Source organism: Pyricularia oryzae, chromosome 4, assembly GCF_000002495.2.
Source record: "Pyricularia oryzae 70-15 chromosome 4, whole genome shotgun sequence".
In the NCBI taxonomy this organism is placed as follows: Eukaryota; Fungi; Ascomycota; class Sordariomycetes; order Magnaporthales; family Pyriculariaceae; genus Pyricularia; species Pyricularia oryzae.
Genome location: NC_017851.1, coordinates 3,991,934 through 4,017,293, shown reverse-complemented (window position 1 = coordinate 4,017,293; position 25,360 = coordinate 3,991,934). Strand labels below are relative to the sequence as shown.

Genomic DNA, 25,360 nt, shown 5'->3' with positions numbered 1-25,360 from the left:
AAAAGAAGCACAGAGTCGTCACTGTTACATGCGATTCTCTGGAGACAGCGACGATAGCCTGACATTCGACATGGCAATCTTGTCGGTAGATTCCGGACGGCCTTGCCTACACTTGCTGAAGACGATGCCTGGGTGGCCTATGCAAAGCAGATATGTAGCAACGATGATTACCCTGTCATGGTATGAAGCATACAGTCAGCGTTAACAGTCCAGGCTATGTTTTTCTGTTCATGATATGGGGCCTTCTCATAACTCACACTCCCTCAAGCCAGATGAAGGGCGTCTCATTCCGGATGCTAGGGCCCGAGTAGCCCTTGCTGAGCTCCTCTACGCGGTACGCACTCCTCCCAAGGATGAGGACCGTCGCAGAGGCCAGTCCGAGGAAGAATAGCCTGAGGCGGACGCCGAGGACTTGGACGATGCTGCCGTCGGCGCGGGCCATTGGCGACCGCATGTACCGGATCATGTAGTCGACCATGGCGGTCGAGAAGACGGTCATGGTGGCGACCTGGAAGGCCAGGCCCGCGATGCCCATGTCGACGCCGACCTGCGACGCGCCGCTGCTGGTGGTCGACAGCGCGCCACCGACGGCCTGCAGGACAAGCGCGACGGCGTCACAGGGGATGAATATCCAGATGTACAGACGTGGGGGGATGCGAGAGTAGGCTGGGGAGAGGAAGGTGACGCTGTGGGTTGGGATAGGTGGTTGATGGTCAGCTGGTGGTCTTTTTGTCTATCCGTGTCAAGCCTCGACACGTTTTCGAGGGGCGCGCCGTTGCACCTCGTGGTGTTACACAACCTCGCTGGACATTGAAAGTACAGCGTGGTGGGAGGTAATGGGTAGGAAACAAGAGAACAAGATGACAAAGAATGGTGGTAAGACACTCACGTTTTGGACAATGTGACATAGATGGCACCACAAAACCAAACGGGGCCGGATCCGACGAGGACTGTGGGAGGACGAAACGAGCCTTGGTGTCAGTATTTGTGATCCTGAGGATTATAGCCCAACGCACTAGCCAGGCAGGCAACACAGGCTGAACAGCCGGCTGGGAGATGCTGCAAGAAAGGGGGGATGGGCGAAAGGGAGGAGCACGACATACTGATCTGCATCATGAAGCCTGCAAAGCTCCAGGGGTTGTAGTAGAGGATGATGCGACCGATGTATCCCAGCGTGATGACGAAGCAGCCGGTTACCATGCAGCCCATGAACCACCAGGAACGCCATCTGATGCCGAGATAGGCGTGGATCATGGCGGCGATGGTGAAGAGGGCGATGAAGGCGCCGTTGGCTGCCAGCGAGGGCCGGTAGCCGTACACGCTCATCTCGACGGGGCAGAGGTCGAGGGTACAGTTGGCTCGGGGACCGAAGACAATGAAGTTGCCGGGCATTCGACCAGGAGGGGGAGGACCGCCGCCCGTCATTTTACCAGGAGGTGGCTGCTGAGGTTGAGCCATGCCTAGGTAAGGTAGGTACCTTGGGGTTTCAATGGAGGATTGAGGAGCTGCAGGTAGCTGGCCGGGTATAGTCTGGTAAGGTCAGGTAAAGAAAGAACTTGGGGGGAATTGGATATCCCAAGAGATCTATCTGAATTCTTGATTAAAGGACTAAAAGCGGAGAGAAAAGATGGATGTAGGAGCGTTTGGCAAATTCTTTTTTGTCTTGTCAGTTTGTTTTCCTGACTGGTTTGAAGGTAGTTAGTTACACAGAACCTAAGACAGTCCAGGTCAGGAGCAGCTCAGACTGGCGCGTTAACGAGTTCCAAAACAAAAGTGACCGAGATCTGAACGGAGCTGCATGTCGTGCAATATATAGGTAGCAAAAGCATTCCTTCATTCAAGATTGCCCCTCTTCCGCCTTGACGAGTCCGTTTGCGCAAAAAAAAAAAAAAAAAAAAAAAAAAAAAAAAAAAAGTAGGTGGTAATATGCCATCATGTATTCCTTCCTTCATTGCTTTACCTACTACATACAGCATCGCTAGTTGTTTTTTTCTTCTTGGCTGCATAGAAGAGCATCAAAATAGCCAGCGTCATCCAACTTTTACCCAAGAGAGGAAATTCGGATTCGGAAAAGTGACAAACAAGTCACAACCGCGTTGGTCTTGGAAGCTCCCCTACACAGCCTACACCAGCTTGACCCAGGTAACCAGATTCATCTCCGTTCAGCATATCGCGGTGTCATGTAGCGCGGTATGGTGGCACAGGTCGACCACTTACAAGCCCCATTTGGGATTTTAAGCGATTGCAAGCGTCCAGTGAGGGAATCAACCCAAGAAGAAAAACTATTTGCAGTCAAAAGAGCCGCCAAGCCCGCTTCCTGATCCCTCTAGCACATAACTTTATCGTGCTTATCGAGCCTTGGCAGCTGGCTTACGGGGGTCCTCAACCAATGTACGTGCGTTGTATCCGAGTGCGAATGCGACATGCAGGGATTCCCCCCCCCCCCCCCCCCCAAATAGTCATCGTCATCGTCATCGCCGATATCATCACCATCACACCTACAATACAGCACATTCACATATCGCCCACACCGCGATCCTTTCCAATTGAGCACCTTTTTCTTTTCTCATTGGCAAAGCAGTCGAAATCAACTTTTCGGGGAGGTTTTTTTTTTTTTTTTTTTTTTTTTTTTTTTTCCCTTGGTAATCGTGACTCTCAAGGGTAAAACAAACAAGCTAGGTAAGGTTGACCACTTGATAACCGTTACGGCCGTCTCGGCTCTGGCGTCCCTCAGTCGCAGCGATGCACAAAACGGCTCCCCGCCACGTGCCCTGTCCATCCACACACTCAAAGAGAAAAAGATCAAGATGAAAGTGACGCTCCCGGGCCCGTGTGTATACAAATTACCGCCCATTCCTAAAATCTCGGTACCGAACCTCCCCTCTCGATACGGGCAAAGGCGGCGATAATGAGCGACGTCAGGGTTCGGGACCCAAGAAGCGGAAGTATTCAAATTGACCATGCAGTTGTCGTTGCGCCCCCAGCAATTATACGGGCCGCAACCTCTTCCGTGCCCCGTTGGCCGATGATGCCGCGTCGCCGTCGCTGAGGTTGCACCAGTTGACGACCGTGTGGTTCAGGGCCCCGTTTCGGACGGATGTTTGCCCGGGAAGTCAGGTCCAAATATGATAGGGCCCTGGGATGAATAGCTGCAATCATAGCAAATTGGGAGTATTGCAAAATAGTAAGTGCCTCACCAAACACTTTTTTTTTCTAAAAAAAAAAAAAAAAAAAGACAACCAGCTTCCAGAACAAGCTTGAAAGGGTATATTTGGGGGCACCCTGAGGGTGCCGTAGGTGGGACTCTCTCGCCGGGATTCGAACCCGGGTCTCAAGCGTGACAAGCTTGCATACTAACCCCTATACTACGAAAGATGTCTGAAGATCTTGATATGTTGTGTTCCTGCGCGGCCCCGCAGCTATGCGGTTGGTGAGAATCGGGATCAGGCTGGTTGTCTTCACTTGCATCGCCCCTCATGACTCGGTGGAGGAGGCTGCGCCCAACGCGTTGTGCTTGATAAGAAATTCGCTCCCGCATCATCGGCCACTCAGCCCCCTCGAGGACGGAAGGGGTTGGTGTAGGAGAGCCCGGTTTAAGGCGACTGTCATCAGATAGAACAAATTTCGCAACCCGTGCCATATCGGGGCTCGTCTGGTTTTGTCATCGTGTACGTAGATAGTGTGGCACTCGCCCGCTGTGGCGATGCCGAGTCGTCCTGAATTACCCGACTTGCCACAGTTGGGAGAACACCGTGAGGCCCTTGCTAAGGATAAACAGTTGCTGTATAAAAAGGGTTCATTCTAGTGACTACGCCAATGATGAGGCCTGAAACAACACTCGTTGTACGAGAAGGTGAGTCCATATATAATATGACTCGATAATTATGCAGTTTCGAGATGTCAAAACCGTCTCACATAGGTGCTACCAACCAACCAATCGGAAATTTACAAGATTAGCAGAAGTAAGGATGACATATGAGCTTATAAATCGCCGTATGCTGTCTTGTTTACCCATGTTGTTTGGGCTATTATGATTAAGCAATATACAGCAAGCATTATCTGCCAGCAAGAATTCCACAACAGTTATCGGAAGTCCCCTGGACACCTGGGAAACATGTTTCTCTTACACCAGTTCACGGACACAAACAATCTACCAGGGATCTAGTAGGATCCACGTGAATGATTGATCGTCCCATGAGCCCAAGAGCTGCTTCCTCCTCGACACCTCGAAAAAAAGGCGCCGGCGCAGATGATCACGAGGTACGGCCTAGTGGAGTTGGTTGCAACTATATTAATTATTATCGATCCGCGGAGAACAAGTCCATAAGCGAGTCTCAGCTCAAGTTCAAACAAGCAAAGGCCTGGACAGGGGGTGTGTTACGTGGCGTTGATCTCAATTCTTTTTTTTTTTTTTTTTTTTTTTTTTTTGGGGCATGTTCCGTACGTCAGCGGGATGGGCGGGGTTTTTTCTTCTCTTTTTGTTTGTGGCTGACTCTGTTCATGAACGGAAAAAGATGGGATGAGCTGACTGGATGACAGGATTGACGTCTGCGGAAAAGTAATCCTGCTGATGTTACATCGGTCCAAGATTACAAACAGGAGTCCGTTCTGCAGGAACAGGCCACCGACGACAAGACGGGTAAAATGCTTTGCCTTTTTTTACGTCTCTCTCTCGGCTAATACCTAGATCTCATCAGTCCCGAGTTTTTGAGGAGCCCACAAGCCCGCAATTTTGCTACGGTCAGTTGTTGTTTCTGTTGTTAGCAGAGTTGGTCAACTTTCTAAGACATCACATTTTCGAAATGCTACTTTTGAAGCAAAAAAAGGGGGTATTGTCAAAACGGTTCCACCCAGAGTCACCAGCAAAAAAGATGCAGGCTCCCCCAAGACGTTCCCCGATATGTGATTATGATTATAAAAGGGTACATATATTTGCCATGCCATATTTGAAACGCTAGCTAGGACATCATCCCAAGTATTCACATGAAAAGATCGCCATAGCCACCAAGGCTTTGCTTTTAAAATCGACAAATGAGATACATTGCCCAGGCTGAGGCTTGATTGTTTGTTTTGGTAACAGGGATGGGGTTATTTCGCAAGAAACAAAAAATTCAAGTCAAGCTTTAGATTGACAACCGCTTAAGCCAGGAGGGCAAGGGCGGCAGCAGCCAGGACGGCCGAGGCACCGAAGGTAGCGGCACCAGCAGTGGCCGGGGTGGTGGGCTTAGGGGGCAGGGGAACGTTGCCAGTTCCGGTGGGGACACCGCCGGTAGGGGGGACGTTGCCGCCGGTCGGGCAGGGAACGTCGTGGGTCTTGTAGATGACGGTCGAGGTCACGATGGTGACAGCCGAAGTGATGGTCTCAACCGACTTGGTAGGGCAGGCAGCCGGGGGAGCCTGGGTGAAGACACCAGTGGTAGGGGGCTGCACGGGGAGGAGGGTGCTGCCGGTGGGCTTGACACCGGGGACGGTGGCGGTCTTGACGGTGGAAGGAACGCCGGCGGTGCCGTTGCCGTGGCTCTTGGTCTCGGTCACCGGGCAGAGGGTGGTGGAGACGGGGATGGTCTGGGTCACGACGTAGGGCTTGCCGGGGCAGTTGGTGACGGTGGGAGCGCACGAGGTGATGGTCTGGACCGAGGTGGTGTAGACGGTCGAGGGCGTCAGGGTGGCGATGCTGGAGCTGACGACGGTCGACGAGGCCGGGCAGTTGGTGACAGTGGGGGCGCACGAGGTGACGGTCTCGTAGGCGGTGCTGTAGACGGTCGAGCCGGCAGGGGTGGTGTGGGCAGCGGCAGAGCCGGCCAGGATGACAGCAGCAGCAGTGAAGCGCATTTTGACTGATTTGAAGGGTATAAAGGGTTTTCGTTTAAGAACGAAGGGGGTATTAAGTGAATGTATTTGCGTGAAGCACAAGGCTATTGGCGTTTGGTTTTGAAAGAGTGGACGACCGAAGTCAAAGAGTCAGAGATACTCAGGAGCTGTTGGGTTGGCTGGAGGGCTGAGGAGAAAGAAAGAAGAAAGGATGTTCATGATGGTCGAGGGACCGGCGTTAAATACACCTTTGACCTCGGGCTAGCTGCCGACTTCTGTCTCCATCAAACATCATCCCTGGACAGGCAGTTGGGCGTCTGAGGGGACGAGGGGAAGGAAATTGCACGTCCTGCATCCAGGTGGACGCCAATCCAGGGGTGCTCCGCTGAACAGGGTTGGCTTCGGATGGGATGTCAAGGGTCTTGGGGGGGGGTCTAGTCTAACAAAGTGAGCGAAAAATGAGGGAGGACCCATTTCGTTCGCAACCCTCAATTATCCTTTCCCCTTTTTTTTTCCTTTTTCCTTTTTTTTCCACCAGCCCAGTCAAGTACCAGGACCTACCAACTACGTACTCTGTACGTGGTAAAGTGGCGGTTTTGCTCCGACAGGGGGTGGAAAGCCGTTTAGATTGGAAACCCATACAGTAGTTCGTTAGCGGTGCTTATCCAGGGAAAGCCATGTCAGGGGGCTTGACTAGCAACAAGAAAATGGCCCGGCTTGTCTCTTTTTTCTTTTCTTTGACAGACGGCGCGCGCTTAACTAAGATTGGCTTCAATCGACCAAGAACCAAACCCATGATTGGTCGGCAAGGTTGCAGGTGTTCTGTAGTCTGTACTGCAGGTACTGTACTGTAGAACTTACCGTACAGTTACAACCAGGCACATGAGCTCCGTGCGTCGCAGCCGGGGCCGCAATAAAAAAAATTTAAAAAATTAAACAAACCTGTCAAGGTAATAATCCGTCGCTGATAGTAGATCCTAGGCGGGTAATCTAGCTGATGTCGACGTTATTTCGGCGATGGAGACTTGACCCGGCGGCTGGAGACCGCCACCAACCGGCCAATGCCACAAACCCCGACTTGCCTCTCTTGTTCATCACGCATCTAGCCTGCCAAGCTGGCATTTTGATTGGATTAAGCTTGATTGATCACGGCTGCCACCATGGGATTAATGGATTTCAATCATCCTAACAACAATGGTCGACAGTAGTGCCCGCCCGGGGAGCACAGACTGGCGACAAAAGCACTTCCATTCCGATACTGCAGAATGTGACTATTGTCAGCCAGCCCGACCTGCATTTGGATGGGCAAATTCTCTTACCTTATCAGACGGAGAATAAAAACATGCCGTCACTGTGTTGGCTGATCAGCACAATTAAAGGGGACACATGGACCCAGAAACGATCAGCAAGCTCGTATTGTGTAAAGTAGGTAGGTATTAGTTGTTAGGTACCTACAGTGTCGAATATCACATTTTCAAAACGTAGCCACACAACCAACTTGTGTAAAGCAGTGTTTACGGTGTTAGCGGTATGTATGCTCATGCGCGATTGATGGCTTGCACAATAACATTGTGGGCTTGTTTTTTTTGGTAGAGGCTTTTGGCTGTTGGAAGACGCATCCCAATCATGCTCGAGTAAACAGGGGTTAGATGCACAATCGATTCCCTGGTTCCAAATGCTATGCAACCAACCAAGGGTCCAAGATCTGTTTCTCAAATGTGGGTTAGTCTCCAGGTGCCCGGAAATTGAAATTTAGTGCTGCACAAGTGGAGGTGAGTACATAATTACTACCTTCGGCAACTTCAGCTATTAATTAATCGACGGTGCTGTACTGTAGAGGCTGCTGCTCAAACATTGGTTCCGCTGTTGTGGTGTTCTACTTTGATGGCTTTCGCTAGATTCGGCGCACCGTGCTATTTTCGGTCGGTCTCGGACGGATTCCCTATTGAGTTTAATGCAGAAAGTGCAGGCAACTAGGTAGCGTGGTACTGTACGTGCACGGGTTACAGTGAGAGATCACGCCAGGGCTAGTAAACCTCCACTGAACCGTCTTGCCGTCTTCCTGCAAGCCTCCACTGCTTGTCTGCTGCCCCCTTGCCCCTCTTCTTTGAACCTTGCCAGCAAATGTTGCCATGTTTGATAGTCATCTAATTACCTATTACCTGCCTAGGTAGTTTCCACATGTCAGCTTAGATCTTCAACGCGGGTTCGTACTGTACTGTTGTTTGGTCGGCAAGGAAGGAGGCAGACAGCACGGTACGGTACGGTAGAAACAAGATCTGCAGGTAGGTCCCAATGAAACCGTCTACATAGTATGCATGCATGTATGCAAGGTATGCTTCTTTCTGCTTTGGCGGCTAGAAACAGAAGCGAGATATGGCGGTACAACAGCTGCAGCCATTCAGCTTTGTTCGACTCAATTTCGTCCTGTTATTGGCCGCCCCACCGCACCACGACCTTTGACGAATTGGGACTTGTGCAACCCTTTTTCTTCTTTTTTATTTCATTTTTTTTATCTGTCTCTTTCTCTCTTCCGCAACCCTTCCATCCTTCCATGCATGGTGGTGGCTTTTCCATCACTCACTCTCCGTGGTCGGTTGGCTTGCAAATGTCGGGAGAAGCTTTTCGCAATATCGCCAATGCACCGATACCCTGTCTTGGTATTCTTTGCTTGCTTCCAGGAAATTTGGCGGACAATGTCCAATCGATTGTCTGACCACCTATATTGGCTGGGGCGCCCTATCGCCAAACACAGATGCCTCCCTTCTTTCACAATACCACTACCACTCTACCCATTAGCCTTACTCGGTCCCATTCTCTCACCGATTATACCTAGTTTGCTAGTCTATCGTAGTGTCTCTTTCCCTTGTCACTGACGATGTTACGTTGCTCCAGGATTATAATTATCTCCATGTCAAATAGGCACAAGTCTGATAGGTCTAATACAGGAGATCTCGAATCCACATTGAGGATTCCAATCGCCTTGGTGGATCTTCATTTCTCCTCTAGTCAACCGTGGTCGCCAGGGAGCAACATTCTCGTCGACCGCTTCTTCTCTACCTTCGTTGTTGGCAAAGTAGGCAATCAACGAGTACAATGTCGTAGCTCATTTAACTTACCAGTCTTTGTTGTATTAATCATCCCGACCTTCATTTGAGAACAGCTAAGATCAGACTTGCAACCAAGAATGACACCATCCAATTCACCAGCGTCTTGGCCGAGCCCAGTCAGGCTTGCCTTATGCCCTGGTCATTGCTTCTTTGTTCCCCTCGGACTTGGACAGTGACCATACCTAGGCTCAAAACAGACAGGAAATGCGGGGAGGCCGTTGACCGATTTTGATAGCTCTCCCGCCTTTTCTCGCTTGTACTTCAGGCCCTTGCACCGCTTGTTGACGAAAAAGGAGTGGTCTCCAGTCTGTTCGGACCCCAGTTGTGCTGCTACCCCGGGAGATGAGGAGCGTTGTCCAACCCTGTTCACCCATTCGGCCAAAGGTTCTTTTCTCATGGGTGTTTAATTTAATATATGGCTAAAAAATCTAGATGTGCCTGGACGACCGAATAATATCAGGGCATTGTATCTTCAAGGGTTGATCAGGGGCTAGCTCTTTTCCGAGTCCCGGCTCAGTGTTCGTCAACGGCAGCCCGCGTGTGCGCGTTCGCGCTCACTACGGAGGTATATGTCGGCTGACTCCGCCGCCTCCCGTTTCAAGGAGCCTACGCGACGGGAATCGCGCTTCTTTTTGTCTCGCTCGCGACCAAAAGGACCAGAAGAACCGTGGCGCGACTGCTTCACGAAGCCGAGCTCACTCCGGTTCCTCCACTATTACTACCTCTCGACGCTTGTTCCGCAAGTCGTGATCGAATGCGATACCAGCCTACGAGTATTTTTTTCTGCTGTCTGCCTCAGCTCCTTGCTCTCAGCCGACCAAACCCAATAAGCCGGTTCAACATGGAGGTAGACTGAAGGCCAGGGCAGTAGCGTACCATTTTGGGTTTTAACCCTGGATCGCTTTGGCATGCATCTGGTCTGTTAAAAGGCTACTACTACTGCCTGCTCTGCCGATGGGGTCTCTCTGTTGCTGTCAACATGACCAAAGGCTTTCGATCCTGCATTCTTGTTTCTCTTTTGGCTCCCCGGACCTGGGTTTTATGGTGTCTGCGATCCTGTATATCAACTCGCTGGGGAGCCATGATTGACTGTGCCCTATCTCCTCCGCAGGTGACAACTGATATACATCTGACATCTGAGACTCTACCCCGGCGGTTCTACTTCGGATGCTGGTGAGCACATCCAACACCACCAATGCCGCCCCGATTGAGGACAGGAGACAGCATCATGGACCCGGAAAACATTGCCATCTGCTACACTACCCGGCTGTGTTGCGGCTTTACGATATAGCATTGGATAATGCCGGAAGTATATACTTTTCTGGCCGAACATACCTACGGGCTATTCCACATGCCTGTAAGACCGCCCTTGGGATGCAAGTGCCTATGCTGAAGGAGCAGGTAGCAAGAGTATACTATGGGGATGTTTGGCAGCGCAATCGGTTTCATTGGATGCCTCTGTGCAGTGCTCATCTATCTATGTTACCTGGTGACTAGTGCTGCGTGATTGATCGCCCATTTGAAATCACTTGCTTGCTCTCGGCGGGTAAGTATCTCTGCAGCCTCCAATCCCTCCCGGTTTTAGCACTACCGATACCGCGAATGCTGAAGGCACCGAAGTCAAACATGCTCCACGGTCTCCTTGCAAGGGCACTCGTTGCTGCTGTGGTGCTGTATTTATTTCCTGAGCGATTAACAAACATAATGTTCCGATCCTCGCACCTTCTTGACTTGCAACCCAGCCTTGCAAGCCCAGAGCCGCCCTGAACAGGAATCGTCATGACTATAAACAAACTTCAGGCGGGATGTTTTGTAGTGACTTGACATCATATGATCCGGGCAGAACTTCGAGTCACAAATATTGCCAAGCCCCTTGACAGCTGGAGCGGATATGACGACATGCAGGGACAAGCTTTCTTTCTTTGGTGACTCCAGGTAGGTTCTTACTTGCGAGCCGGGCCCTAGTCTAGCTGTATATCCACTTATGCAGGGCGATGCTCATGTGTTTGATGGTAAATTTGTTGTCGGCCGACCCCGCCTCAGAGTCCTCTAAATTCTTGGACGGCCGGGGATAGGAATGGTCATTCAACGTTGCAGTATGCCAGGCAGGCTTCAAACTGAACCGTGGCTTTATCGATACATGTTTTACCGGAGGTGGCTAGGTATACATTATAGCAGTCATTTGAGATCCAACGGCTCAGGGGTCGTTCACGTGGGGTGAGATGGCTAGCTGTAAAGTAAGCCTCCCGGTACAGTAAATGGATTTACTACCCTCTCGATTGGTTGGTGGCGAGCCATCTATGGAAAACCACAACGGATACGAATCCGCCAGTGATCTGTTAGCCAGGCCACGAGCAGCCAGCCACGAAGAAAAAAAAAAGGGTCTACTTTAAGAAATCAGCCCAAAATGATATGGTTCTGCGACGTTCAATTTGCTGGCGTAACATGATCAGGGGCAATATGCTGTTGATTATCTGCGGAGACGGTCGAAATTCTGGCCCCATCAAACGATGGAAGAAGTTCAGCTGTGGATAGGGAAGAAACGAAATATAAAATCAAAAGCTGTGCGGGCGACCAGGAGTGGAGGCTGATGCAAGTTGTGGCTCTGTCACTATTCCGTCCGCAATCTGCCTAGACTAAAACTAGACTAGGTCTAGAAACTAGTCTTGCTCGAGTCCTTGTGTGTGCGTGCTACGTACCGTAGACAAATGCTCAGCCCGACAGGGATTCAATCGGTGCATGTTGTAGGATTTCATTCCAGGCAGAATCATTTATGCAGATGGCAGACTGATGGCAAAGAGTACGTGTATCTTTGGCTTTGAATCTGTCCCCGATAAGCCAGAACATACTAAGAGCGAAAAATCCTGTACCTATTCTGTGGTTGATAACACCCACGCTGCCCGGCCCGGGGATTGAGTGGTAGGTCCCTAAGAAGCGACAAAATGAACTGTCGGGACGACGAAAATGTCACTCTCGAACCGCACGATTTCTGGAAAGGGAGAGTGTGGGCACCTGGGCAGTTGGTTATCAGCGCAAACACAACCCTCCGGCTTGCTCGGTCAGCCTCACAGGGACGCCTCACGCGGGGTCATATCGGTTCCCCACCCGCTCGTCTGTCATCCAATCAACCATTGTTAGTTGGCGCGAGAGACGCTGGAGGTTACCAAATTGGCCAGGTTTTCTCGCAACGGAGGGAGCGGCTGTGCAGACCTACCCTTGAACAAACAAGTCTTGGCAATTGCCCCTCCGAACCCGAACCCATGAGCTAGGTATGTAGGTAAGTAGGTGAATGATGTATTTTTGCTCAGCAGACGGACCGGCTGTGCTAATTATCGAAACCCACTCTTGTAAGCGCTCTACATCCTTCCCCCAGGAAGCCGACACCATGCTGGAGCTGCATCCGAAAGAGGGCCAAGAGGGAGGGCTGGTCACTGTCATTACGTGAATGCCGACCTGTTTTGTATCATACCAAGATGTTTGTTTGATCTTTCCTACCTCCCGTATATAACCCGTTCAGTATCCGTTATCATGATCGCGATCATGCATCCAAAATCAGTACAGGGTCCAACCCTTGAAATCACATCACTGTCAACTGCATGCCTTTCTCTCATGTTTAGTTCACACCCATAGCTATATCACTATAGTGGGTTTGGTTTTCAACTCCAGTCGTGATAAGAAACCTATTGTCTCATCGCAACATAAAAGAGGGTAGAGCAGCACTTTTCACGCCCAGCAACAGCAATACCATCTCTTCAGTCAGTGAACGATTCACCGTTTCTATTGACTGTCACCTCCCGTCGGTTAAAGGAAGCTCAGATTCGAGCCTCATCGAGCACGTTGGCGGGCCATCAAGCTTCCGACGAGCGGCTCCGCTGGGGTCTGTCCTCAGTTAAGCAGGAACCTGGCGCCAGTGAGACGCCAGAGGCGGATGCCATCATCGTCGCCTCTCCCTATTATACCTCGCATCAAGCATTTCTCCATACAGCGCCAGGCAGGGAAACTTTAACCTTAGGTTGGTCATCCCCAAGTAACTCGGCATGGACTGGGACTTGAAGCAGCTAACAAACTTACCTATGACAATCGTCTGTTCAGACACGGAATACACGCTCTTTCCGCAGCTTCACGCAGACACCGATCATGACCAGACTACTTTTCAGCACACACGGCGGGAAACCACGCCTCCCATGGCTGTGACACCTCAGGACGACCACAGGTCGTCGGCGGGATCTCGATACGAGTGTTCGTCATGTCCCAAGACGTTCCCTCGAGCGTGTGATCTGAAAAAGCACAAAAAGTTTCATGAGAGGCCCGTCAAATGTCCTTATGAAGACTGCACATTTCATGAGCGTGGATTTTCCAACGAGAAGGAGCTGGATCGTCACATCAACGACAGGCATACGGAATCACCACAAATGTACTCGTGTAGTTACCCTGGCTGCAGCCATAAGTCCAAGCGGGAGTCGAACTTGAAGCAGCACGAGAAGAAGAAACACAACATGGCTCACCAACGAAACCGGTCTTCAGAATCATATGTCTGTCCGTTTGTGGGCTGTGATGGTCTCTGCCGCAACGAACTGGAAACACGAGGCCGCCACGGTCAGCCGACTGAGAGCCACTTCATGGACGACTCTCTGTCAGGCCAGCCGATTTTTCAGATCCCTGGTATTTGGTCGAATAGTCCCATGGAAAATGGTCTACCCTTTATGCTACCTACGACTTTGGTCGCATCTCGCAACTTGGCTGCCGTCACAAAGACAGAACACCCGACACCCTTGGCCTACCCATTGCTCCGATCGCCAGACCACAATGAAAATCTCAACTCTGCACTGTCCAGACTCCATCAGCTTGCAATTCCTGGGCATGATGGCACGCCAGTTCAAGGTTTGGCAATAAACTCTACTCAAGGTAGAGAATTGTGGAATCTTGCTGAAGCGATACCGTCGGTTCCACCATCTGTCAATTCAACAAACTATTCCGGGTCTTGTGCTGTCCAGGGAAAAGGCGCTTCGTCTATAGACAGGAAAGCGACTCCAACACGAAAGCGAAAACGAGGCAATGACAACGACCCAAGAATCTCGGGCACTGGCGCCTCTCATGCTTTTGATACAGGAGATGGGGAGGATGAAAGCGTCGACGGTGCCGCTGGAGACTCGGAATACGATCCATCCGACGATCACAGAAGCCCCAGCTTGCCCTCCACAGAGTTCAATAATTCCTCCCGACTGCAGTGCCCCTTCAAGCATGTAAACCCTCAGATTTATTCAAGCTCGAGCGAATCAAGGTACAAACAGTGCGAAGTCGAACGCGGTCCCATATCACAGATAACGTGAGTTCAAATCTTTATCAACACATATGTCTCTGGTAATGACATACTGATTTCATTGATACAGGCGTCACTTAACCAGGAGGCATGGCTTGAGTGTAGCAAACAACTGCATCTCATCCTTTGACGCTCCGGTGTTCGACGGCATTCAGCATCCTTCTGCTAGCCTCTGCAAAAACTGCTGGAAAACCTTCACCGTCCCGGCAGAGTCCGACAGCCACTTCTCTCGCAAGTGCCCTCCAGAGGCTCGAAAAGCCCTCAGCCGCCCAGAGAAGTTCAGGCTTCTCTGCGATACCTTTTGTACAATCGTGCCTGCAGCAAACAGCTCATCCGGTCGCTCAGCGGCAGCTCAGCGCCGTGAGCACCAACCTAGACGGCCCAGCATGCTTTCCCACGTCAGTTCCGCTCCGGCTCACGACTACTTCCACGACCCACAGGATGCCTCTCACGACGGCGATCAAGTTGCAGCGCTGCAGGCGCGGATCGCGAGGATTGACCAGCGCATTGATGAGCTCGACTTTGAGAAATCCGAACTGTTGAAGCAGGTCCAGCAGCTGACACAGGTGGGAGGAGTGGCGCATCCTATGAACAACATGGAGAGTCAACCGAACTCGCAAGCGACAGAAAGGGATGTTCTTGTGGGCGGCATGGACCGTTCAACCGGGGAGGATTCCGATATCGCCAACTTTCCAGATGATGCCGAGTCGACACTTGCCTCATACGAAGCCGAGATGACCAGTATGTTTGATGAAAACATGTTGGATGGTTTCTTTGGGAGCACATAGCCAGACCCTTGGTGATCTTGCGATATGGTCATCGGTTTTCAGGGTCTAGCTATTTTTTTCATGTGGTAAAATGGGGTTTGGTCGCCTTTCGCTGGCTATTTTTCATATTTTGTTAAGAGGGGTTTTGGTTGGCTTTGGTTGTGCTTTTTCACACATCCATTTTTCAGAATGAATGTACTTTCCTACGTGAAATTCTTTCAATCATCGATATAGACTTTGTTTGGAGGGCGATACATCCTTTATACTTGTGGTGCGGCCAGTTGCTGAATAAAGCAGTCTTGCGGGAGCAAATCATGGCCCGGCTCCGAAATATGTGCGAGCCGGCTTCGACCGGGGACCCCACCCGGAGCTGCCGAGATTCGATAAGCGATAAGGAAATGATTTACGCGAATCAGACCCAGCCCACCGTGACGCGATCTTGGGGTGACGTCCGTCCGCAGTCCAACATCAACCTTCACCAATTCAATTGCGTATATTATCCTGCCCAATCCGAACTTCACCTTCCATCTAATCCACAAACCCAGCAACGCGCAAGAGAGACACGGAACACACAATTATTACTGGCCACGCGTGACTATGATGAGCAAGCCACTTTCATACGGCCTCAACCTCAGCAAAAAATCCGGTTCACAAAAACCAAACCCCGCAAAGCGACGTCCAGTATTCGGCGACGATGGGGACTCGGACGATGACGACAACCGCGCCGGCGGTAAAAGTGGGCAGGTCGAGGTGATCACAGAAATCAGCGACGCCGCACCGCCACCAGCAGCGGCCGCCCGCAACCGTGACGCCAAGACGTCATCAGCGTCAAAACCCAAATCCGCCGGCGGGCAAAGACCATTGTCAGGGGCGAAACCGTCCGGAGGCGCAGGCAAGCAGGTGCCGATTATCGGGGACTTGTCGAGCGCGCTGACGGCGCGCAAGCACGCGCAGAGCGCCGAGAAGGAGGACCCGTCGATATACGACTACGACGCGGCTTACGACTCGTTCAAGGCAGCGCCCGCCGCAGCCGCAGCGGCCAAGGCCTCTGCGGCGGACCGCAGACCGCAGTACATGGCGAACTTGAAGAAAATGGCCGAGGTGCGGGAGAGGGACCGCAAGATCGCAGAGGACAAGAAGATGAAGCGGGAGCGCGAGGCCGAGGGGGACGAGTTTGCCGACAAGGACATGTTTGTGACCGAGGCGTATAAGAAGCAGCAGGAAGAGAACAGGAGGCTAGAGGAGGAGGAGAAGAGGAGGGAGGAGGCCGAGGACAAGAAGAACGAGGCCGGGGGCATGACGGGCTTCTACAAGCGGCTGCTGGACCAGGGCGACAAGAGACATGCAGAGATGATGAAGGCTGCCGAAGAGGCACAGAAGAATGGCGGGCCGCAAAAGCCCCAAGAGGACGAAGCGGAGGAAAAGGAAAAGACGGACGTCGATATGGCCCGGGAATTGAACCAGAAGGGAGCCGCGGTGGCCATCAACGATGATGGCCAGGTCGTGGACAAGAGGCAGCTGCTAAAGGGCGGGCTCAACCTCGGGGCCAAGAAGAAGACCGATGTCAAGAAGGACGACGATCGCGACCGAAGGGACGAGCGCGACAGGCGAGACCACGGGAGCAGCAGGGGTTACTTTGGCGGCGGAGGTAAGCAGGCCATGCGGGATCGGCAGTCACGCATGATGGAGGCTCAGTACGAACAGGCGCTCAAGCGTTCACGGGAGGAGGCCGAGGAGGAGCGCAAGAAGATTGAGCTAGTATCCAAGAGTCGCAAGACAGAAAGCGATATCTCAAGCGCCAAGGAGAGATACCTGGCGCGCAAGAGGGCCGAAGCCGAGGCGAAGAAGAACGGCGCTGTAGATCCGTAATGTCATCATATATAGCGATACCCCCCAACCTTGGTTTCTCTACCTGGACATTTTTGCCAGGTTCCTAAACCGAAAAAAAACTCTATACTACTGGCGTGTTGTGCTTTTTTTTTTTCTCTTTTCTTTCTCTCTTCTCACTTGTTGCGTGGTGCTGCGCTTGTCCATCGCGCTGTGCTACCGAGCGCATGTCCCCCCGCCAAATGTCTGATTGTACAAAAAGTGTTTACAGTTAAGGCCTCTGGAGCCCACTGCAGAGTACCTTGATTATTACAGTGATGGGCGGTGTGTCACCGCATCTTGTTCCTTTGCGGGACTCGGGAACGGTTTGATGCGCTTATCGAGCCTTGGCGGCCTCTTGCTGTATCCTTCGGAGGTACGAGGCATTGACGACGTTCCAGGCTTGTATGTACTTCTCAGTGCATGCCTGGACGCAGGCCGTCTCGCTGCCTGATAGGGATGAGCCGGGGGTCGGGACGCACTTCTCGAAGCAGGTTGAGTTGACGTTCTAGTATATGACAAGGCATACGGTTAGCCGTTGAAACGGGAGCAGTGTGAACTTGTGGGTTGCCAGTGCATCTTACCTCCATCAGCATCCGTACGTTGGCCGTGTTGGACTCGGTCTGTATCTGTTTCATCAAAGCCTCCTTGATGGAGGCCGACTGGCTGGCGGACAAAGCGCCCGTCGTGGACGACGGAGCGGCCATGCCTGAGAACTCGGAGACGGGCACAGGAGTCTGCGTCTCCTCGGGCTTTGATGATCCGAACCAGCCCATTGTGTCTATAAATTTGCTTTTTTGCTGGCTTTTGGGTTGCTGTATATCGGGAGCTTTTGCTGTTGTACAAAGTATCGGGAAGTATATTATTATGGCTCTCGAGTTCGGAATGGAGCCGAGTTTGGAAATTTGATGTGGCCTGGAGTTGAGCTCACCATCCTGACTTTCCGCAAATACTAACCCCGGTCTGTGGCGGTGCGCATCCTATCGCAATAGTGGCTCAAGTAGCCCACCCAAAACTACAGGTGGAGAGTATAGTATGGTACACCTACCTACCTTGCACGTGGCGTCCCGTCTTTGCGGGGGCCCAAGAGCTACCAGGAACAGGGGTTTGGATCCGGTCGAGAGACCGAAAAAGGCCAGCTAAACGCATGCACCTTGGGGGTAAAGTAAGGCAGTAGTTAACGACGGTAGCCCCATCGCAAGCATCTTTGCCTCGACGACTTCCCCCAACCTAATGTCGACATACCTGTAGATTCTAGGAGCTCTGATTCAAAAACTCCTGCTTTTTTATTTCTTGCGTCTTGCGCGCATTTTTTTGGGCTTTGCTACCAATTGGTTTCCCCCCCCCCTTCTAGCCTCTTGTCGAGGCACCGCTCCCTCCCCGAGCCGGCATCATGTGGTTTACATCTTGCCTGTCGGCCTTGTGCCTAGCCGCAACCGGCGCGCTGGCGGCTATTTCTGTAGATGACTCTGGAGAAGTCAAGAGCATAGGGGTATGGAACTGATGCTTGACCAAGCTCCCCCAGTTAGTTTGGTCTCAGAAGTTAACCTTATTATCGCGTACAGCTCAGGACACACTCCCTCATGCAGGTATGGACCTATATCTGCCTCCCATGTAACTTCTGGACCGGGGCTGCTGAGGCGTGCTACTGGCTGCGATCACGGTCTTGGGTTGGAGATGCAGCTAACACATATGAACAGCCCTACCTAGACTCTGATATGCAAAGTCGGTGGTATGACTTTGGAGGAGATACCATTATCCGAACGGACCAGTACGTGGCATTGGCTATTAGATATATACCAGGAGGATGGAGGATGGTCTTGCAACTGACAAGGCAATCATGTTCGCAGATATATCCGCCTCACTTCGGACAGGCCGTCACAGATGGGCTCCTTGTGGTCGCGCGTACCATTGACAGCAACAAACTGGGAAATTGAGGTCGAGTTTAAGATACACGGCAAGCACCAGCTTTACGGTGACGGCTTCGCCATGTGGGTGACTAAAGGGCGCAACGATGTTGGCCCTGTATTTGGCAACGCCGACAAATTTGAGGGTCTGGGTCTCTTCTTCGATACCTACAAGAACAACCGCCCGGGCGTGGTCTTCCCCTACGTCATGGCCATGGTTGGTGACGGACACACGGCATACGACAAGGACACTGATGGAAAGGGCAACGAGTTTGCGGGCTGCTCGGCCCGCGGAATCCGACACGCCAGCATTCCGACAAAGTTCCGCCTTACCTACTTCCAGGACAAGTCCCTCAAGCTGGAGCTGCATTACAAGTCGGATGGCGAGTGGACTACGTGCTTCGAGACAGACGAGCCGCCCACGATCCCACAAGTCGCGTACCTGGGATTCACCGCCGAGACTGGTGAGCTGAGCGACAACCACGATATCATCTCCATCAGCGCCAAGAACCTTTACACGGCCCAGCCCAGCGGCAGCAAGGACAACAAGAAGGCTGACAAGACCAAGGGCAAGAAGGCGAAGAAGGTTAAGGAGCACAAGGAGGGCGGCAGCTGGACCTGGATGATGATCAAGATCTTTTTGTTCATTGTCGTCATCGGCGGTGCATACGTCGGCTACACGGCCTGGAAGACTAACAAGCGGTCGCACAGGTTTTGAGTGGAATCAGAGAAGTGGGTGCAAAGCCGCGGCTCTACGTTGTTTGATGACGAGCAAGGTGGGACCTGCCTGAAGATAGTTGGCGCCCGGTTGAAGAAACGAACAAAAAAAATTCAACAGAAACCCGCAAAAGAAAAAAAGAACAAAGTTCAGCAGCCGTTACGAGCAGGACCAAAGTACATACATACTTTTTTTGTACGCACTTGTGGTGCTATTTAGATGTGATTATGATAAGACTTTCAGGGTCACACTAGTTTACGGTGTAAAGGAAGACCTGAAGCCTACTGCGAATACAAAATATGGCGGAGACCGCATAAAGGGTACACGGTTGATTAATCGAAGCTACTTAGGTACCTTGGCTTGTTTACCTTACATCTCTCATCTAACCACATCTTGAATGCTTAACCAGTCCTCTGGCGTGGCTAAGGCCCGTTGAAGCACTTATCTGGTAATCAATCAGCGCGTCGATCGCATGCATTGATTGATTGGTGGTCAAGGTGGAGGTGGACAAGACAGCTGGCCTGTCACAGCATTGGCTAGGTAGGTACGTCTGGTCTGGTCTGGTCTGAATTGAATGGATGGGATGGGTCCATGACGTCGGAACCTAAGACGTGGTAAGAAGGACGCAATTGCCAGATCCGAACCTGGTTGCTGTGGGGTTTTGTGTCGATTGCATATCACTTACCTAGGAAGCTTTGCGATAGAGCACATTAGCAATTAGCCTGATAATTATATGCATTTATTGAGCTCCATATTGAATTAACTTTCTTCAGGTACACCTGGCCATAATTAATTAACTAGGTGCGCAGAGCTTCATTTTTAGCTATTGCTCCAAGATCCTTGTCGGTTAAAGCACACGTTGGCAAGCGAAAGTCTGTGGATGGATGAAAGGTTGCTCCCGGCGTCGAACCCCACCAACCCACCATCGTGCCGATGAACACCAACACCACAAATCATCTTGACTTTACTTTACCTACCTTAGTTAGTTCCATTGCATACAATTACCAGAGGCTGGTGGACTGCCTTTATACTACTCTCGCGGCTGTCACCAGCAGTAAGGATTGATTGACCTTACAAAACCGACCACAACCTAACCGAAAGCCTGATTCGCGAAAAGAACAGGTTCTCAATTCAAGTCCGTCGCTAGGCGTCTGTCTGGACCAGAACCATATCGGGCCCGACCTGCATTGGACACGCACCAGAACCGGAGCATAACTCAAAACAGTCCCCCCGGTGTTTTGGGACTATCTGGCCTACTTGCCTTAGGTGCTTTGTGTACCTTGCCTTAGTCGCTGTTTGCGGGACCGGTCTTGCTGCCGTACCACCAGAGGTTCGCATACGGGGAGCCACTCAAGGAAACACAAGAATCAACCTGGCTGTCGAGCACGAGGACCCTACTACATAAATTAAGCCATTGTCATTGCTGCCGCTCAGCTGTCGTTCCGGTGCCGCGACGTCGAATCGAAGTACCTTTCGCTGCCCGCCAGCCCCTCGTTGTCGACTGCTTGTGGCACATTGCTCTAAATTCTGCCTCAAACAAGTTCAGAATCGGTCTTGAAGTTGCAACTTTGGCACCATACCCCTCGCACGCTGTTTTTGCTCGGGGACAACATCAGTGTGAGGTTTGGTTGGACTTGAAGCGTGTTTCGGCTGCTGGCAGTGACACCAACAAGCATCCAACTTGTCACCCTGACATATATCATCCCGTCGCCTCTTTGTCCACCTTTCAAACGCGCATGCAAAGCTTGGGGTCGAACCTTCGCCTTCTTTGATTGCCGCTTGACACTTTCAATTCGTATCGACTAACGGGCGCTACGGACCAGAAAAGTCAGGGACGATAAAGCTCGCAGATCCCAAGCCACCACTTCCCATCGGCGCTATACTTCGAGGTCCTCCCTCACCAAAACTGCCCCGCGGCCAATTACTTAAAATCCTGACGCTGGTGGCGTTCGGCTTGCTTATCCCTTAGATTGAGGGGGGTGCTTGCCGTTTTTTTTTCTTCGGGAAAATCGAAGTAGGAGCGCGAATAGTACCTAAAGCCTGACCAAAGGGAGCCCCGAGGGAAAGCATGTTTGCTTAGCTGGCCCTTTCTGATCATTCCAGGCCAACAAACTGCCCTCTCACTACATACCTATCCTACCTTACCCACCTACCTGTCTACTTGCCAACTCAGGTACCTCCTTGGTCATAGCCGTGCTTTTTTATCTTTGTTCCCATAACCACATCAAGCATCGTCAGCAGGAGCATCGTATCGAAGAAGAAGAAGAAGAAGAAAAAGCAAGAAACTACAAGAAAAGGGCGATTTAACATTCTTACCATACACCCGCTCTGCATAGCCAGCTACAATCAGCTTGAGGCTCGAAAGAGACAGACGACAAAACGTATTCAGAGCCGAACGCCAGGGAGCCACCTCATCTGTCAGGAACAAGAGGCCAAACGCTTGCCCGCATAATCGCTCTCTGCTCTGTATCTCTTGGAAACCTGCCGCGTCGCGCATTTGCTTTGTGCAACATTCCTGCCCTGTCCTGAAAGAGGAAGTCGACATTCCCCTTAACAAGTCTGCGCCCGGGGCCACCTTGTTAGGATCAGCGCATAACTGCAACCTGGCAATCTAGGTACTTACCTACTCAATTCACTTGGACACACTCAACTGCATAAGCTACGCGCACACGCACACAACATCTCCGTCGCACCTGGTAGGCGTCGGCCTCACTTGGTTTTGGCAGACCATTTACGAGTTGCTCTATTGGACCAGGTAGAGCAGTTGCGGTGCTTCTAGACCCAGTAGCCAAAGTTTCTGGTAACCTTTTCACGCCATCAGGTGGCTGCCGGTTCGGTTGGTGGAGCACATCGACGTGCACGGGATCCTGAGTTGTTTTTCTGGGGGATTCGGACAGTTCTGTTCCGCGCCTTCTAGCTTTGCTTGCAGGAATCCCCATTGTCGCCTCGATGCCTTCTCTAGGTTTTCTTAAGAAAAAAAGGACTAGGGACGGAAACAACGACAACTCAAGCCAACCAGCAAGCCCAGTCACTCCGACTGCAGCCCAGAGTTTCGAGCAGGCGCAAGTCTTAGGTGCACCTTCTGCCATCAACAACTCCCACGCACATACGCAGCAGCAGTCTTACTTGGTGCCTCAGCCCGGCTACTCGGTTGGGACAGAAGTACAGGCTCAGCAGCCTCAGATGAACTCAATTTCACAACAACAACAACAGGCGTTTGCGCCGCCAGCACATACACCCTCGCCGGGGACTATTGATCCGCAACAAAGCCTGCCGAGCATCTCTAACCTCATGAACCCCGCAGTCCAACAACAAAACAGCCAGCCCTCGGCCAACTTCCAACCTCAGTCGCAGTCACAGTCACAATCGCAATCTCAATTTCCGCTCCCACCGTCGCACGGGAATGGCGATCAAAGCCAGCAGCAAAATTTCCAGGTTCAACAGCAGATTCAGTCACAGCAGGACGCCATGGATATACAGCCTTCGCAAGTGCAGGACCAGTCCCATTCTCAGCAGGCGCAGCCTCAGCACCAACCACAGCATCATGTGCAGCACCATGTAAATCATGCGCATCAAGGATCCCAAGACCAGCAGACAAGGGTTACGAAGGGGAAGTACTCGCTGACCGATTTCGAGATCCTCCGGACGCTTGGTACCGGTAGCTTCGGTAGAGTGCACTTGGTCCAGTCAAGACATAATCAAAGATTCTACGCTGTTAAGGTCTTGAAGAAGGCTCAGGTGGTCAAGATGAAGCAGGTTGAGCATACCAACGACGAGCGCAAAATGCTGGGCGAAGTCAAGAATCCGTTCCTGATTACGTTGTGGGGTACTTTCCAAGACTGCAGGAACCTGTACATGGTCATGGATTTCGTCGAAGGTGGTGAGCTCTTCTCGTTACTGAGAAAATCGGGGGTAAGTTACGTCGGCGTGGGCGAGTTTGCTCGGGGCGTGTGTCTGAGATGGAGAATCGACTGACTGAATATCGAAATGTAGCGCTTCCCAAACCCAGTAGCAAAGTTCTACGCGGCCGAGGTAACATTGGCTCTCGAATATCTACACGCCAAAAACATCATATACCGTGACCTGAAGCCCGAAAACCTGTTACTTGACCGACATGGCCACCTCAAAATCACCGACTTTGGGTTCGCCAAGCGTGTACCGGACAAGACATGGACTCTTTGTGGCACTCCGGATTACCTGGCGCCGGAGGTAGTTTCCAACAAGGGCTACAACAAGTCTGTTGACTGGTGAGTGTGGGTTCCGATATACCAGATCCGACATACCAATAAACTTTTGAGGGACACGAATGGACTCAGGCGTACTTTTGCTTTTTTATTGCTAACGTCGGCGAAACCATAGGTGGTCTTTGGGAATACTGATATACGAGATGCTGTGCGGCTATACCCCCTTCTGGGATAGCGGATCTCCTATGAAGATATACGAGAATATCCTGAAGGGCAAAGTTCGTTATCCCGCCTATATCAACCCGGACGCGCAAGACCTGTTGCAACGTCTCATCACGGCAGACTTGACAAAGAGGTTAGGAAACCTTTATGGCGGATCGCAAGATGTCAGGAACCACCCATGGTTTGCCGAGGTGACATGGGATCGCCTTGCGCGAAAGGACATAGATGCACCATACACACCTCCAGTCAAGGCCGGCGCGGGCGACGCAAGCCAGTTTGATCGATATCCCGAAGAAACAGAACGATATGGCCAGACTGGTCATGATGAGTAAGCTTTACCCCAACCGGTTGGCCCCTCGTGGCCGTTTTGCTTGGTCCTCTGCCATTGGCTAACAGGCTTTTGTACTAGATACGGGAATTTGTTCCCTGGATTCTGAAGAGGCTATGATTTGTATTCCACCGGATAATGATCGCGGGTGCCTGATGTACGTTCACGAAAACACAGTCATGCTGTGACGCACTTGTCTCAATGTGGCTAGCAAAAGCCATCGAATACATGACCAAGATGATGACTGTGGTCCGTCAAAGAAAAAAAGAAGAAAAAAAAAACGGAACTAAAGACAGCGGAACACGATGTAATGAATCAGTGCCCATTCAAGGCTTTACGCGGTACTTGCAAACTTGGATAGAATAGCCCAGAAGAACGCAACCGGGAACGCGTCAGATCAGAACGGAGGGATGGCGTTGGCTTGTCACCTACCTTACCTACGTACTCAAGTCTTGGAGGAACATGTTTTGCAGTATGCTTACCTCGATTATTTACCTATCAGTAGCACTATGGATTAGACGGACAAGTGGGAAGAGGTTGCTCATGTACTATTTGGAGCGGGGAATACAAGATACGACCAACTTAGATCCTTGCCTAATACCTTTTTGCTGCATCACACTGAACGTCGAAAGATTTAGATAACAGTCGGCTAGTAGACCTAGAACTAGTACATAGACCTTGGGTTTACCCCATGGACATTTTAACCCCAAGGTTTAACAAGTAACGGACCGGGGCTGCATGGGCGGGGAGAGACGGTAGAAAACTAAGGCAAGGTAGGCAGGGCAAGGCAGGGGTCCGTAGCTACTGTGGTGGTTGGCGACTGAATACAGTAGGTATGAAGCTTGGTAGGTAAGGTAGGTAGCTGCCCTGGTCAAACCCCACCTAGGTAGAACTACCTACTATGACGGTAGGGGTAAAAATCCATCCCCCGGTACAGTGTTCGCTGGTGTGGGACTTGTGGGCTTTGCCGAATTTGGTAGTAGTTTTGAACAAAAAAATAATTTAGATATTTGGTGATTTCCGCGAACAGTTAAGTTAATAAAGGCCCACGCTCACACATACGGTAACAGGGAGTGGTTTTTTTTTTTTTTTGCCTGCATCCGTAGTAGTTGTTGGGGTGGGTTTGA

The 25,360-nt window shown here is 51.3% G+C and overlaps 8 protein-coding genes and 1 non-coding gene across 9 annotated transcripts; 4 read left to right on the top strand and 5 right to left on the bottom strand.

Annotated features, from left to right (window-relative positions):
- Positions 1-24: 24 nt before the first annotated feature.
- MGG_12848 (uncharacterized protein) lies at positions 25-1,458 on the bottom strand (the record flags this gene model as incomplete). Its single annotated transcript, XM_003717165.1, has 4 exons — positions 25-172; positions 258-686; positions 890-950; positions 1,104-1,458. The coding sequence occupies 4 exons, from the start codon at positions 1,456-1,458 to the stop codon at positions 25-27; spliced, it is 993 nt and encodes a 330-aa protein (XP_003717213.1).
- A 1,845-nt stretch (positions 1,459-3,303) lies between these two features.
- MGG_20204 lies at positions 3,304-3,375 on the bottom strand. The gene has a single exon. It is a non-coding gene; the product is annotated as a tRNA-Asp (tRNA).
- A 1,357-nt stretch (positions 3,376-4,732) lies between these two features.
- MGG_12847 (uncharacterized protein) lies at positions 4,733-6,060 on the bottom strand. Its single transcript, XM_003717164.1, has one exon. It carries the CDS (start codon positions 5,830-5,832, stop codon positions 5,140-5,142), a length of 693 nt encoding a protein of 230 aa, XP_003717212.1. The 5' UTR covers positions 5,833-6,060; the 3' UTR covers positions 4,733-5,139.
- Positions 6,061-8,599: 2,539 nt separating this feature from the next.
- Positions 8,600-9,800, bottom strand: MGG_17187 (uncharacterized protein; the record flags this gene model as incomplete). Its single annotated transcript, XM_003717163.1, has 5 exons — positions 8,600-8,643; positions 8,931-8,974; positions 9,104-9,308; positions 9,480-9,633; positions 9,798-9,800. 5 exons carry the CDS (start codon positions 9,798-9,800, stop codon positions 8,600-8,602), a joined length of 450 nt encoding a protein of 149 aa, XP_003717211.1.
- A 2,358-nt stretch (positions 9,801-12,158) lies between these two features.
- On the top strand, positions 12,159-15,501 carry MGG_06364 (uncharacterized protein). The gene is made up of 4 exons (XM_003717162.1): positions 12,159-12,198; positions 12,274-12,933; positions 13,014-14,247; positions 14,312-15,501. Exons 3-4 carry the CDS (start codon positions 13,106-13,108, stop codon positions 15,027-15,029), a joined length of 1,860 nt encoding a protein of 619 aa, XP_003717210.1. The 5' UTR covers positions 12,159-12,198; positions 12,274-12,933; positions 13,014-13,105; the 3' UTR covers positions 15,030-15,501.
- Positions 15,502-15,605: 104 nt separating this feature from the next.
- On the top strand, positions 15,606-16,877 carry MGG_06365 (uncharacterized protein; the record flags this gene model as incomplete). The annotated part of the gene is made up of 1 exon (XM_003717161.1): positions 15,606-16,877. One exon carries the CDS (start codon positions 15,606-15,608, stop codon positions 16,875-16,877), a length of 1,272 nt encoding a protein of 423 aa, XP_003717209.1.
- Positions 16,627-17,801, bottom strand: MGG_06366 (mitochondrial import inner membrane translocase subunit tim-13). Its single transcript, XM_003717160.1, has 2 exons — positions 17,459-17,801; positions 16,627-17,382 (listed from the first exon to the last, which is right to left on the bottom strand). Exons 1-2 carry the CDS (start codon positions 17,648-17,650, stop codon positions 17,212-17,214), a joined length of 363 nt encoding a protein of 120 aa, XP_003717208.1. The 5' UTR covers positions 17,651-17,801; the 3' UTR covers positions 16,627-17,211.
- Positions 17,802-17,970: 169 nt separating this feature from the next.
- MGG_06367 (vesicular integral-membrane protein VIP36) lies at positions 17,971-19,883 on the top strand. The gene is made up of 4 exons (XM_003717159.1): positions 17,971-18,366; positions 18,440-18,463; positions 18,575-18,645; positions 18,725-19,883. The coding sequence occupies exons 1-4, from the start codon at positions 18,268-18,270 to the stop codon at positions 19,497-19,499; spliced, it is 969 nt and encodes a 322-aa protein (XP_003717207.1). The 5' UTR covers positions 17,971-18,267; the 3' UTR covers positions 19,500-19,883.
- Positions 19,884-20,143: 260 nt separating this feature from the next.
- On the top strand, positions 20,144-24,857 carry MGG_06368 (AGC/PKA protein kinase). The gene is made up of 4 exons (XM_003717158.1): positions 20,144-23,411; positions 23,493-23,746; positions 23,859-24,233; positions 24,315-24,857. The coding sequence occupies exons 1-4, from the start codon at positions 22,449-22,451 to the stop codon at positions 24,340-24,342; spliced, it is 1,620 nt and encodes a 539-aa protein (XP_003717206.1). The 5' UTR covers positions 20,144-22,448; the 3' UTR covers positions 24,343-24,857.
- The last annotated feature ends 503 nt before the right edge of the window (positions 24,858-25,360 follow it).

What these genes read in the sequence shown, in the direction of transcription:
- MGG_06367 (XM_003717159.1), top strand. Translation starts at nt 18,268, where the DNA reads ATGTGGTTTACATCTTGCCTGTCGGCCTTGTGCCTAGCCGCAACCGGC. An exon ending in GAGAAGTCAAGAGCATAGGG is followed by an intron (nt 18,367 to 18,439) that starts GTATGGAACTGA and finishes TATCGCGTACAG; the next exon opens with CTCAGGACACACTCCCTCAT. An exon ending in ACCATTATCCGAACGGACCA is followed by an intron (nt 18,646 to 18,724) that starts GTACGTGGCATT and finishes TCATGTTCGCAG; the next exon opens with ATATATCCGCCTCACTTCGG.
- MGG_06366 (XM_003717160.1), bottom strand. Translation starts at nt 17,650, where the DNA reads ATGGGCTGGTTCGGATCATCAAAGCCCGAGGAGACGCAGACTCCTGTG. An exon ending in ACGTACGGATGCTGATGGAG is followed by an intron (nt 17,383 to 17,458) that starts GTAAGATGCACT and finishes GTCATATACTAG; the next exon opens with AACGTCAACTCAACCTGCTT.
- MGG_06368 (XM_003717158.1), top strand. Translation starts at nt 22,449, where the DNA reads ATGCCTTCTCTAGGTTTTCTTAAGAAAAAAAGGACTAGGGACGGAAAC. An exon ending in CGTTACTGAGAAAATCGGGG is followed by an intron (nt 23,412 to 23,492) that starts GTAAGTTACGTC and finishes ATCGAAATGTAG; the next exon opens with CGCTTCCCAAACCCAGTAGC. An exon ending in TACAACAAGTCTGTTGACTG is followed by an intron (nt 23,747 to 23,858) that starts GTGAGTGTGGGT and finishes GCGAAACCATAG; the next exon opens with GTGGTCTTTGGGAATACTGA.
- MGG_12847 (XM_003717164.1), bottom strand. Translation starts at nt 5,832, where the DNA reads ATGCGCTTCACTGCTGCTGCTGTCATCCTGGCCGGCTCTGCCGCTGCC.
- MGG_06364 (XM_003717162.1), top strand. Translation starts at nt 13,106, where the DNA reads ATGGCTGTGACACCTCAGGACGACCACAGGTCGTCGGCGGGATCTCGA. An exon ending in GGTCCCATATCACAGATAAC is followed by an intron (nt 14,248 to 14,311) that starts GTGAGTTCAAAT and finishes TCATTGATACAG; the next exon opens with GCGTCACTTAACCAGGAGGC.